This window comes from Anas acuta, chromosome 4, assembly GCF_963932015.1.
Source record: "Anas acuta chromosome 4, bAnaAcu1.1, whole genome shotgun sequence".
In the NCBI taxonomy this organism is placed as follows: Eukaryota; Metazoa; Chordata; class Aves; order Anseriformes; family Anatidae; genus Anas; species Anas acuta.
The window spans coordinates 32,342,952-32,357,295 of NC_088982.1; the positions used below are offsets into that span (position 1 = coordinate 32,342,952).

General features: G+C 34.3%; 1 protein-coding gene across 3 annotated transcripts in view; it reads left to right on the top strand.

The window, feature by feature from the left end:
* The window catches only part of USP53 (ubiquitin specific peptidase 53), a 38,404-nt gene that overhangs the window by 6,598 nt on the left and 17,462 nt on the right, over positions 1-14,344 (top strand). For 2 of the 3 annotated variants that reach the window (XM_068680586.1, XM_068680587.1), the window contains exons 2-10: positions 2,722-3,452; positions 5,778-5,870; positions 9,706-9,840; positions 11,318-11,431; positions 11,518-11,600; positions 11,934-12,039; positions 12,850-12,996; positions 13,512-13,661; positions 14,132-14,303. In XM_068680586.1, coding sequence (XP_068536687.1) covers positions 3,309-3,452; positions 5,778-5,870; positions 9,706-9,840; positions 11,318-11,431; positions 11,518-11,600; positions 11,934-12,039; positions 12,850-12,996; positions 13,512-13,661; positions 14,132-14,303 — 1,144 coding nt within the window. In that variant the 5' untranslated portion in view covers positions 2,722-3,308. Of the gene's footprint in view, positions 1-335; positions 462-2,721; positions 3,453-5,777; positions 5,871-9,705; positions 9,841-11,317; positions 11,432-11,517; positions 11,601-11,933; positions 12,040-12,849; positions 12,997-13,511; positions 13,662-14,131; positions 14,304-14,344 lie in introns of those variants that run through there. The other variant, XM_068680588.1, reaches the window with a different exon arrangement.

Sequence of the window (14,344 nt, forward strand, 5' to 3'; positions counted from 1 at the left end):
GCTGCTCTAGGCTGAGTGCTATTTACACAGAAATGCAGACAGCAGAGGACAGGCTAGCTGAATCAGCAGTGGTGGTGGAGTCCCACTGTTGGAGCAGCTCTGGAGACGTGAGGTGTGATGTATTAAGTAGGGCACTTTAGGCTGGGTGACCCTGACAGCAAGTCTGGTGCTTCTGGGTTAGACCCGTATTGATCGTGTTGCACCCATATGTCAAAGGTAGCAAACTCAGCGAGGGATGTTTCAGGTATGCGGTGGAGTTCAAATGCTCAGTTCCTTCGTGGCTGCTGCAGGCCATCCAGGCTGTTCCTGATCCACTCTTCCCAATTTTTTTTTCTCTTCAGTGTACCTGTTTTGATACTGCTGGTTACCAAAAATTGTCCATCTTACATTTAGCTTTGTCTTCTGGTGCAACAGCAGGAAGGTGGAGAAAACTGTACAATCTTCTCCATATGGGAAATGAGGTAAAGTGAAATTGAGAACTCTGAATTGCCAGGGAAATGGGGGCTCAAGAAGCTTCCCTGTGAGAAAAATGTAGTATGTCAGTTTTTCAGCATAGATATAGGAGTACTAATTCAGAAATCAGCAGAAAATATTTTAACAGTTGAAAGAGTTGAATATGTAAGATTTTTCTGTTTTTTTTTTTTTTTTTTAATCATAGTTATATCTAGATGATTATTTTTATAGATTTGAAGTTATAGTTCCACGTGATAGCAGGAGACTGATCAAAATGATGCTTTCTATTACTAGATGTTTCTGATACAAGGTACTGTATGTGTGTATATATATGTATTATGTATGTGTGTGGGGTGGGGGCATATATATATATATATATATGTAATCAGTTATATGCTTTTTTTCTTGGCTCCTCTTTATTCATCCTTATTTTCCATTTATATACTGTAGTGAAACTTTAATGAAAATATTTGTTAAAAATATTTTTCACTTGCACTATGTGAATCTGTTACCACCTCTGCATACCTGACTTGAGACAGTCTTTAATCTTCTGTATTAAGCTTCATTTTACCCTTCCTTACCTTCACCTCTGCCCCTGTTTTCTATGAGTTTGCTCCTTTGCAGAAGAATAGTTGTTATGCTATTGAGCGCTTTAACTTTGGGTTTCATGTGGAAATAAAATTTGAAGTTGATACTCCCTTTAATGTAAGGTTCTAATAATATCTTAAACTAATATTTGTTTACAGTTACCCACTGCATCTTTTTTCTTTTTTTCCCTTTCTGGGTTTATTGAAGTGAACATAAAGAACACAAAATAATCACATGATAGTCTGTCAAGGTCAGTTTCCAGTTAGATTTCAGATTCTTTGCTCAGTGCTGTCACAAATCACACTTACTATTTCCAGTATTATTAGATCAAATTACTTACGGGTGAGATGCAGTAACATCAGTAAACAGAAAACATCTGATTATGCACTGGGCAAAAGGGACTTTTGGTTATGCTCCAGTTATTGATTTTTAACAATACAAGCAAGTATAAATGTTTCTTTTTACTAAGGGGTTTTAGGGGTGCAAGTCTTCCTGCAGTTATGTTTGAAAGTCATGTGGTATGTTTCTGTGGTGTTCCAGCTATACAATATTTGAGAGCAGTAGAATTGCTTGATGTGAATGTGCTGGTGGTAGCTCTGAGCTGGGTAAAATTATCTTCTAGCTTATCTGTAGTAGTTGGGCTACTGTTTTTTTTTTTTTTTTAATTGCTCACCATTCTGAAAAGGCTTTCATAGTGGAAAAAAATTATAGTGAGAAAGCTGCAAGTTTTGGTGTATCCTGACACATCCTTAGTATCTTACATGCTTGTAAAATTTAAGGTAGATTGTCTGTGATGTGAAATGCCCATATTTCACCTTTTTTTGTTGTTGTTTCCCCTTTCCCAAATACGTAGTCATAATTGCTTTGGTTCATTCAAGTTTATTCTGTTCTGTGCTATTACTTCAAGTATGTCTGCGGATGTTGTAATAATGCCAAACTGATTGGATAACCCATTGTTCTGAGAGGATCACTGTATGGACTTTAAATGTGCCTTTGATGGTGTTCTGGCCGATGAGTCATTTAACTGGAAATACGTGCCTTCAGCAAGGAGAGACTTATTGTTGGAACTGGAGAATCTTGGAGTTGGTTATTGGGGCAGTCACTGGTCTAGGACTGCTATTGAAACATTCTTGCTCTGCTTCTAGCTGTGTTTCTCTAGATGCATTAAGAAACAACTAGATTGATGATATATTTTTGTAGTGTTTACTAAGTAGTACAAAACTTTAAAAGCTGAGAGTCCATCTGTAACATCTTCAGAATCTTAAAACATAGGCTTAAGTTCATGTGATTTGTTGGTATACTGAAATGAAAATCATCTTAGGTTTTCAAGTGTAGAATAAAAATATTTATTTCTTGGTAATCTTTTAATTAGGCTTTGAGATTCGGAGTTAGAATAACACATGTCATGTGTTCTTTTTACAAGCAGTGCAACATATTGTTAGCAGGATCCAAACTTTATCATGGTCTCTGGAGGTGTACAGTAAACTAGAAAATAACTGATTATGACAGACAAAATAATTTTTCTGTCTTGAGAAAACTATGGGGTGGAAACTTTCTTCTTTTCTTCCCTGATTATTGCATCTCCCTGTATATTAAGCAGTTGTTACAGCCATCTTTATTTATTTAGATTTTTAACATTTTTGAAAAATCTGGTTTTAATTATTTTTTTTCCTATTTCAGATTCACTTGAAAGAGAATGAGATAAACATGGAGTCTTCTAAACTGGAATATATTTTGTGGATCACAGTTAAAAGTAAAAAGATGGATGGAAGTCAGAGAAGAGGAATATAATGCCTGTCAAGTCAGAAAACAGGAGTATAACGCCTGTCAAGAGTCTTCCATTTCTGTGATATGTATAAACTCATGATATAACACAATTCATGATTTATAGTAATACTTCATTGATACCCCTGGAAGAAGAAGTCGATTACTGTGCAACTTGCTTAATAAGAACTTTTATTCTATTAACTTTTATGTATTTTAACCTTAACTGGATAACATATGTTTTTTCTTTTTTTTTTTTTTTTGAAAGTTTCATTTGAAAACTTCTGTGTGGTTATATTTTAACTGACAGACTGATCCTGATAGATTGCTGACAGCTGCTCCTGGAATAAGGACTTAAACCCCTCAGTGGTTACTGTTACACAGGGTTGAATGGAATGTCATGACTTTACAGCGATTCTCTTAGGACCTTCTTCATTGCCTTGCACCCATCATATCCTTAAATATTTAAGTGTAAATAGTGCAATTATAAACTCTGGAAAATAATGGCATGGGTGAAATTTTTAAGAAAACCTGGGGGTAACCTTGGAAAAGTTTATCAGCCTGGAAGTATATTGTCCCTGGCCCCGACAAAAGGTTTATTAAATGAACCAGGACAAAACAGCTGCTTTCTAAATAGTGCTGTTCAGGTAAGAAAAATTTTTGATTTATTAAATAGTTCTCATTTTGTTGCAGCTTAGATGATCACAGCAGGGAAAGGGTTCTCGTGGAAATGCTGTTTTTATTATTTGTATTGCAGTATGTGCATTCTACAGAAAAATACACCGTGTTTTTCAGTGGTGTTAAATTCAGTTCTCAATTCATTAAACATTTTAATGATGCTAATTGAGACAGAATGTTATGGCTTTCTGGAACTGACTTTCCTGTAAAAGGTGGCTATCACAGAAAAAAGACAACGGTGGAAATAACTTTTATTTAGAATTTGATTTCAAGGAATTGATTGTGAATGTTAAATTCATAATTCTGCCAAAAATGACAGCATGTTATATTGTTTGCATACATTAAGAATAACAGTAAAACTTTCTTTTCATATTTGACAGCTTATTACTCCTAACTTAGTGTTTGAATTTTAAAACCAATGTTTGTTAAATGTAGTGTTTTTATAACCTACCAATTTTATATTTTTTTAAAAGGTACAGCAGCCAGTCCTACTACATGCATTGAATAGGGTACTATTTTTATTGAAATGCTGTTTTCTCAGAATTAGTACATGAAATTGTGTTACTGGGGCATATCAGAAGATGCACATGCAGTTGAAAGCTTTGGTTCTAATTTTAGGAAAGCCTTATGGAATTAGTAGAGCAGGAGATACAATTGATACCAAAGAAATATGACTTAAGTATCTTTTTACTCTATATGCATATCTATTACAGGTCAAATTCTTGCAAGTATTGCCTATGTACTGTTCTGTGAACTTTAATTGAAAAAAGCATTGCCTGTTTAGATCTTAAGTATAGTTTAATAGTACAGTGATATTAGCATGATAAAAGTTGGTCTTTTACAAGCCTGTTTGTGACAGAGAATATGGGGATGTAATTAATTCTGTGACAAAACAGTGCTTTCCTTTCCATTTTTTCCTCAAGTTAGAATACTAGCAGTAGTTTAGTTTTAGGTCTTTTTAAATCAAAAAAGTAAAAGTTTTTTTAAAGATGTGCAAATAGAGGGTATAAGAGTATATTTTGTTGTAATGCTTAGATTTTGGCCCTGGTCGTTTGCAAATTGTACAGAACTATTTGCCAAACTGGCAGAGGTCTTAATAGATGTATAGACTTCCCTTAGGAAAAAAAAAAAAAGGCAGAAAAAAAAACATCCAACAACAAAAATAAATCTTAAAAATGGTCTGGATATGAACACAGGAGGTGAGATATGTACATGCCATACAAATATGGTATCTAAATAGGTTTAAAACAAAAATGTACAATAGGCTCTGTAGAATGAGTTTGCTGCGTTGGATTTAATGAGAACAGCATGACCTATATTCTTCTTTAGTTTTGGTAGTTTCCCCTAGGGTGCCCTGAAATTAAACCCTAAGTCATTTTTAGTTAGGCTTTCAGACAGTCCTAGTATTTTACATCATACTGCTGTTTATCACATGGTGGGTGATGATTGGTGACTGCCCTTTTAAAAGGAGGAATGTGTTCCTTTCTTTCCTCTCCTTTGTTCAACCTTCAGAACTGAGGTTCTAACATTCCTTTTCAAAAATATCCTAATTCGTTTTAGCATTTATATTTATAGATACAAATCCAGAAGAAAAATTTCTAACTGTTGTGTTACAGTGTCTCTCAAGAACTCATTTTTATGGCAACTTTGTGAACTACTGCAGTGATTGTGCAACTAAGACACTAGATACTGAACGCAGTATAGCGCGACTAAATTGACATTACCTTTGTATACAGTAGCTACACAAATAAAAGGTAGAAACTTGCAACTGATAAAGCACCAGTGGATTATCTTGATCTGTGGAAAAACAAATGTATTTCAGCGATAGTTTTTAGTAAGAGAGCAAAATGAAATGCTGTTCACATTTTGCCTAGCAATTCAGTTTCTGTGTCTTCATCTCTTTTATTTTAAAGAAATCACAGAAGAGGGAGAGAGGAAAAATGAGACCCTATAGCTTTCTTCCTTTTATGTAAAGCCATAAGATACACTACTGCACTCTCTGTACACAGTTAAGCTTGCTTCTTGTTTCCAAATGAGCATTTCCAACACCAAGTATACTGCAGTTATTTCAAAAGTTTAAAAATGAGATCTACATTTTATATGAGAGTTGTGAATGCAAACCCTCCACAATTTACTAAGCTAATGGAAAAGGATCATCATTTATCAGTCTTGGTGCTCATGTTGTAAATGTTATGTAAAATCAGGAAGAAGAGAAAAGGAAATCTAGTGGATGTTATTGTGTTAGATGTAGAGCTTTCAAAATGCGTTACTTATTTTCTGTGCATCTTTTATAGGTTTTATGGCAACTTGACATATTTCGACGAAGTTTGAGAGGTTTAACTGGACACGTGTGCCAGGGAGATGCATGCATATTTTGTGCTTTAAAGGTAAATAATGAATAAAAATCTTAGAACAAAGCATTATGCATTTCTCCCTATACGTCTTAAAAAATAAGGGAGACAATTTTACTGAGATGATGATTTAATGTCCTTATCATTTTTATGTCTAATAAGAATGTCTCGTTTTTGTGATTGAATCATACTTGTATGTCCTTTAAGGACATTTGTAACAAATGTTTGTAACATATTTTATATTATAGGAGAAATATTACAGTACACAAATTTGCAGTCTGATTAAGCATACAACTATTGTCTGTTGTAAGACAGTATAACCTAATTGAAAATTTCTAGCAAACCTTGTAGAGATCTGTTTTTTTCTATCTACGTACAAATGCTTTTGTTCTTTAATTCAGTGTTTGAATACAATAACATTGACTGAAAACGTCTCAGGATTTTTTTCTACTGAGTAGTTGATGGTAACTGTACCAAACTTAATTGTTTCACTTGTAGGTAGTGAAAGGTAGGCAGAGGTACTAGAAATTTAAAGAATGCTGGTAACATATTAGAATTGTAGAAGTATGTCAGATCTGCAAGTCTTAACCAGCACACAAAACTTGTACTTCAATTTTGTAAGTCATCTGAAGTCCAGAAACAAATGAGTTCTGTTAGGTTCTTGCTATTTCTGCTGCAATGGTATTTGGCTGCCTTCAGTTACCAGGGAAGAACTGTAAACATTGTATCTCATGTTCCATTGGGATAAAATTCCCAATGAAAAATGCATAGGAGTTTTTGTTTTGTTTGCTCGTTCTTTTAGTAATATGTACTTTCTACTTTTACTGACATCAAAGATGGTTTGGGTTTCTGTATAGTTATATACAGAACCAAGAATCACTTGTATGGAGAGAGCTGAAAGGGTCAACACTATTTAAAAATGAAATTAATCAAGGAAGTGGTTTTTGGCTATACTAAATTGTAGGCAGGGATAAGCCAAGTATTTGTCAGGTGTTTCCAGTTAGAGTTTATTCACAGGGCGTTTTACAGACCAAACTTTGGTCCTGAATAAACATTTTGAGGCAAGAAGTATTTGCAGTGACATTTAGTCTTTCAGGAGGTGTATAATCTATGTATTCTGTGTAGTTTTTTTCAAACCATTTTAGTGTTTATCATGATTGTGATATAGCACAGCTGATCTCTCCACTGATCTCTCTTTTCCCAAATATAGCTTTCCTAGAAGTGTTGTTTTACCTCTTTGTTTAAAATGGTTCATTTTAAAAAGCAAACAAGATGAAGTAGGTTTAGATGCAACTATCCATATTCAGACCAGCTTCCTGAGGCTTTTTCCCAACCTTCTTACAAGCTTTTAACTCCACAGAACTTAATGGGGCTTTCTGTTTTACCAGGGTTTTCGTGCATATTATATGTTCTTCTGTGTGCTGGACACTTGGTCTTATTACTACATGAAGTCCAAACCGTAACTCGGCACACCTCTCTTTTTAGATAAAATCTTTAGATATAGTCTTTTAGTGTTGTGTGTGCAAGAACTCATGTTTACATCTGATGTGATAATCTGCAGTAAGATTTGTGTCCTATCCCTTTTGATTTGACCCATATTACACATTAAGTGCTGGTCATATATCGTCTTGTTCAGTGATGCATTGGAACTGCCTTTCAGAAAATCAGAGGGATTGAATGGTGGCAATTTCTGGAATGTATGTATACTACAATGTAATCACATTGCTAAAATCATAGTAAAAATACTGTAGCAGTTATAAGGTGCTCAGAAACATGAAGATATCACTTAATGTCAAGTTGCAAATGAATATAAGTAATGAGTTGGAATGTGCCAATGGTGAATTTGTGAAGACCAGCTGCTTTTTTCTAAGCTAAACTTGCCATTTGCTGTACCTCAGTACTCTTTTTCTTTGTAATTACTGGGGCTCCAGTACAAAGTGAAATAGGTTTTGCATCACTTTAAGTCACCTCTCAAAACAACATCCTAGCTCCTCTGTAAGGCTACTGCAATTTCGAACTTGTGATTTTCTTTATTCTTTCAAGTATCTGCTCTTGAAGGTTTGATTACTCCCATAATGCATCTTCTTGTGCTGTTTTTCTAAATGGCTTACAAAACCTGAATATTTTGCATTGCTTTGACTGTCATGTCTTTCTATTTTGATAAGATCCCAACAACAATGATAAGCCATATTGCTGCCTGTTCTGTAATTGGTTAGAATTGAATTGGTCATTGTTTTAATGACATAATTGCATTCTTTATAGCTGTGTGGCTAGTAGCCTAGGTATTGAACCAGAAACACCACTGTGGTTAACTCACTTGGAAGTATCTGTCCTCAGTCATTATATGCACTACTGGTTTTGCTTTCTTGGCTTATTAAAGATACTGGCTGAGTGATTCTGTTTGTTCTGCGTTCTGAACCTGGGGCATTTTTATATTCATGTGGTGTATGTGCAGGATGAGGATGCATTTCAGCAACCTGTTTGTGTTTTTTTTTAATGGTTTGGGGCTATATTAACCCTTCTTATTCAAAAATAAGAAAGTGTTTTTTCTGTTGTATTTTTTTAACCTTTCCAAAAGGAATTTGACATTTTCTCCCTATATAAGTGCCATTCTACGGTTTGATGGCTTTTTCTGAGCCTGTGGTGTAAACTAGTAAGTTTACTAGCTAAGCCAGTAAGTTCTGTTTTACTCTGTTCAACTATTTTTTAAAAATATTGGTGTTCTGTGTGTTAAATATGTTTTTTTTTTTTTTTTTTCCTGGGGACTGCTGGAGTGGGATTTAGAACATGGAGGCTGCTATAACGCTTTTTGGCATGAGAGGGAAGTTTTAAATATTTGACAGGCACTTATACTGGAATGCATTGTGTTTCAGTGCTAATAAAGTAGCGTTTTAAACTTTGTATGTCTGTTGCTTCTTTGCCTTCTGTACGACAGATTTATTTTTTAACCTAGGAGGCTGATGTGAAGAATGAATATCCTTATTTATATTTTACATGACTTCTCCTGATGTGCTTTGTTTCTCTTATTTTTTTCTCAGAAGTTTGACTTCAGAGAATTTTTGAGAGTGGAATACACCCTTAAATGTCTGCAAATGTTTTCTCATCCACTTAGTGGCTTTTAACTTCCAGTTCTTTTAAAATCAGCCTTCCTTACTTGCTAAATATGAGGTCACTTACATGCATATCTGCCCAAAAGAAAAGTAATAGCCAACTGTCTCTTCTGGGAAATGAAGAAAAAATCAAATGCAGTTTATTTTCATGTTTTTGAACTACAAATATTGACCCATTTTCTTGTCTTACCGTATACACTGGTTGAGTAGATAGCTGATTTAATAGCAAGGATTTTCAGTATTCTGTGTAATGGGAGGTTTTTTGCATATCCATCATTTTAATAAAGATATGATCCTGTCTGAAGTAGTAATGTAAATGTGTTATTTAATAAGTGATATATGTTAAACTAAAATTATATTGTGCCCCTAAGAAATACATTCCATCTATAAAGATGAGATACTTAAGCATGGACCACTATTCCAGTGGCAAAATTTAAAAAAGCTGCATAATTACAGACCAAAGTTTTGTGATGCTTTTGGGAGCTGAAGGGCTTGCTTTCTGCATTTTTATATGCCTTGTTTTTTTTTCCTACTAAATCAGAGTTCCATTTGGTAGCTTAACTTTTTATAATTGAACAAGTAATGGTGAGAACATGGAACTTGAGTAACTTTAAGGGAAAGTAGTCATTTGTAAATTTTAATATATTTCTGTTTTTTATATTTGCTGTTTAGGCATGCTGCATAAGAACTGATCTGTTTGAATAGAACTGCAGTGCATAGTTAAGTGGCTAATTAAGCTGAGTAATCATATTTCTTCCTAGGCAATATTTTCACAATTTCAACACAGTCGAGAAAAAGCACTCCCATCGGATAATATGAGACATGCCCTGGCGGAAAGTTTTAAAGATGAACAGCGTTTCCAGCTTGGATTCATGGATGATGCAGCAGAATGTTTTGTGAGTATTCTTTACAATAGTCAAGTAGGATTATGTTAGCTTTATAGAAAGGATGCCAACCTTGCTTATTGTTTTGGTAAATTTAGACTCACAGGTAGGATACAAGTAGCATAATACTGCTGATCTTGTTTATGTCAATTTATGGAGACACCCACAGTAAGTAGTAATGTGAGATGGAGTAATCTTGCATTTGCTCCATACTTTCTTTCCTAACTCTGTGCCTCAGACAGAGGGGTGTGTGAAATACTACAAGGGGTGAGTGAGGATAAGGAACTCTCAATTATTCCCAAAAGTTTTTGGATGGAGAGAAGGGTTCTCTTAACACCTGTTGAAAGATGTTCCATTTCAACTAGCCAGCTCATCACTGGCATCTCTGCAGAAGAAATTTCCATTATCTTATCCAAGAGTGAACAAAAACTTGATCTCTTGCTGCAGTTACTTGCTGCTTCTGTGAAGTCTCTCTTCAAAAAGCGTGAATGGTTATTGTGGTCATAAAAGATGACTCATGGTCACATTGATATTGGTAAAGAAACTTTTCTGGGAGGTCTGTCCTCTGAACAATGGAAATCGCTAGCCCTAATAAAAAATATAACAGGTACAGAAAATATGTTTGCTGCTTTGATTACTTTCAGCTTTCAACAACCTCTGGAATTACCCACAAATGAACGCCTACCTACCAGGTGCATTTTCAAATACATAGGAAAATCCAATGAAGAACTCCTTAAAGTGGTTGTTGTGAGTGTTTGCAGACAGGTTAATGAATTGCAGTCAGGAAAGGGAATCTCATCAGTTCTTCATCTAAGTAGAGTGTGTTGTGACCCCTGAAAATATCTGCTTCCTGAATTATCTGCCTATATTTTCTTCCTCCCATTACCTTTGGTGTTTTTTTTTTTTTTTTGAAAGAGGAAAAAATGTCTGTTCTGATACAGGGGCCGAACAAATGACGATCATAGTACCTTTTTTCTTTTTCATTAAAAATCTTTTTCATTAAAAAGACTGGGGATGGGATAAGGCATGTGCTATTTATAAGCTTTTTCCAGGCTTCTGTCAGCAGTACTCATTGTGTTGGCACAAACAATAAACATGATCAGAAAATACATAGAGAAAATGTACAAGTGGGAAGAACAACTGAGACTGAGGCCTGATCCAAAACATATTTCAAACATTGCATGCAATGATGTTAATATTGTCTTAGTATTTCTTCATGAAGATTCGCGTCCTTCATAAGAGAACACACGCTAGGAGAGTTGGAGTTGGATAACTGATGTTTAATGCTGTTTTTGTTATATTAAAATTTGAAAACCTTTCAGTGAAGAGAATTCCTATCCGCTTCAGTGTGAATAGGGACGGAATTAAGTACATGTTAAACTTGTAGGTTGCCTGTTTGGAGCCAAGAGGAGTAGTTGCTGGAGTATTAAACTGGAATATTGCTTATATATTCCGACTTCATCAGTTTGTTTTTGTTGTTTCTTTTTAGGAAAATATCCTTGAGAGGATTCATTTTCACCTAGTGCCAAACAGTGACACAGATATGTGCACTTCAAAATCCTGTATTTCTCATCAGAAGTTTGCTATGACACTGTATGAACAGGTCAGAGTAATATTCAATTGCTTTAACAAATAGTTTGTTTCTGCTGTCATGAGTAAGTAAAAACAAAAGGATTTTTATTTTTGTAGTGTGTATGCCGCAGTTGTGGAGCATCATCAGACCCATTGCCTTTTACGGAATTTGTGCGTTATATTTCTACAACGGCCCTGTGGTAAGGGGTTTTATTCTTGTATTTGTCTACTTCGTGTATATATACACTCCCAGTAATATGCCAGAAAAATGCTGTAAGTTAAAAGTGAATTCTTCTGAGATAGTGTCCCAAAGTAACATTTGGATTTCAAAAACAAGATGTAGGGAGAGTTTGACAAAAAGTATACATTGCTACTGTTTTACCTATGAATCTTTTCCTGTTATGCAAAAGATCAGTTGAGACTTGGCAGAAATCTGTTTATTCTTAAATGGAAAATAACTGTGGAACTCCTTTCTTTTATATATATATATATATATATATATATACATATAATTTTTTTTTTTTTTTTTACAGTAATGAAGTAGAAAGAATGATGGAGAGGCATGAGCGTCTCAAGCCAGAAATGTTTGCAGAATTGCTGCAGGCAGCAAATACTGCTGATGACTACAGAAAGTGTCCTGTAAGTAAACAAAGATGTTCCGTGACTTTCGTTAATATATAATGGAGAACTCTTTAGGATGTTAAATCAGGCTGAAGTATTCCTCTAAAAGCCGGATTCCTTCTGGCCACTTTTGTGCAGTCTAGCTTAGGGAAAGATTGCCTTTAAGTTTAATCCTATTGCTGCAGTTACAGATAAAGTTTGTACTGGATGTGTAAGTAGCTGGTTAGAAAGTTGAGTTATTAGGCCTATACTTTCACTCCATGTTAAATATACAGCTAGGACTTCTGGTTAGTCTGAATGGGTGTATTGTTTGAATGAAGCACCTTTCGTTCATATGTACTAAGAGCTTGAGAAAATTGTCTTTAATTGGAATAATGTTGTACTTTTATCAACCAAAAAAAGTCTCCATTAACTTATTCTGCTTCATCCTTCTCTTCTTCAAATGATGCTTTATCAATACTATTAATCTGGGAATCATCAAGAAGGGAATAAGAAAGTATAGAAATAACCTTAAATTTCCTGGGTATGGGTAACAAAATCATGATGGTGACCTGCATGTGTTCAGAAACTTCTATTTTAGGGTGATGACTGGATGTAGAAGTTTAACTGTAGCCTTCATCAGTGTTTATGGTATTTACTTTAAAAGCATAAAAAAGTGATGATGAATTTTTTTTTTACCTGTAAATTGTTAGAAACAAAAATCATAATTCAATTTGAGAATTCAAGTAAGTTGTTTTTTTGTTTTTTTCCTAGTAACTCAACAAGGAACCTAGAGGTTTCTTTTAACATGTTTTCCTTGTCACCACACTTCTTTTTCCCTTTCTCTAGAGTAACTGTGGTCAAAAAATAAAAATTCGTCGTGTTCTTATGAATTGCCCTGAAATTGTGACAATTGGTTTAGTCTGGGATTCAGAGCACTCTGACCTGACAGAAGAGGTTATGCGGAATCTGGCAACACAACTTTATCTTCCTGGGGTATCTGACCTAAAATTATTTTTTTATTCTAGAATTTAATTTTATATAAATCTTACGTAAATACAAATATATGCATATATGCATATGTGTATGTAATTATATGTATTTAAAAATCAAAATCAGCACAATTTAACTTCAAAATTTATAGCTAACATTCTGTATAATGTGCTGCCTAATGTAGTTTTTCTGAGAGGAAAAAGTCTTCTCAGAAGTGTTGGCCTTACACCTAAGTATGAAGAGGACTATAGATAAATTCCTAGTTGAAAATTTAAGAATATCATACTCAATTTGAAATTTGTAGAATTAATCCAGAATTACCACTTTGCCCTAACAGCTATATAAAAAAAAAAAAAAGTTAAAATAGACCTATTAGGAGCAAAGATCACTATTAATGAAAAACTGAATAATGCAACAGGATATTTAATTCTAATTGTCTTGGTGGAGTGCCAGTAGTTGACCTAGAAATCAAGTGTAAGTGTGTTACATGCTTTTAAAAATATTAAATATTTTTACAGCTCTTCTATAGGGTTACAGATGAAAATGCCAAAAATAGCGAACTTTTTCTTGTGGGAATGATTTGCTACACAAGCCGACATTATTGTGCCTTTGCCTTTCACACCAAGAGTTGCAAATGGGTGCTGTTCGACGATGCTAATGTAAAAGAGGTAAATGCTGTTTTTACTGCTACCAAATTTAGTGATCTTCAGTTTTCTAGAATGCATTCTTCTGTCACAACACTTAAACAAGTCAAATGAATGTCTTTTTTTTTTTTAAACCTTTTTTTGAACCTTTAGTTTACTAAATCAGTTTCACAAATGAATTATAGAATTAACTTCACCACTTAAAAATGCGAGATACTTCATAATGTTAATGCACATCCTGTCTACTTTTGAACTTTTCATTCTTTTTATGAAAGACTTAACACTGCAAATATAGTCATCAGTAATTGATGTTCTGGCTGTTAGCCAGTGTAATACTGGTTCTAGATTCTTGCCACAATTTACATAAACTTATGCTACAGTGTTGAATCTTAACATACCTTTAGAATTAGGACATGGTTACTTGCTGTTGATTGAATTATTCTTTCTATAATTCTCTTTGATGGCTTTGATACAATAAGATTATTTTTTCTTAGATCGGAACAAAATGGAAAGATGTGGTCTCCAGGTGCATTCGATGTCACTTTCAGCCATTGTTGCTATTTTATGCTAACCCTGATGGCACAGCTGTATCTCCAGAAGATGCTCCGAAGCAGATTATTCACTGGTCTCCAAACAAAGTAGTAGGAGGAAGTGGGGAAGACTTAGGTAATTCATTTTTTTTAATAATGATATAAACTAAGAGGAAT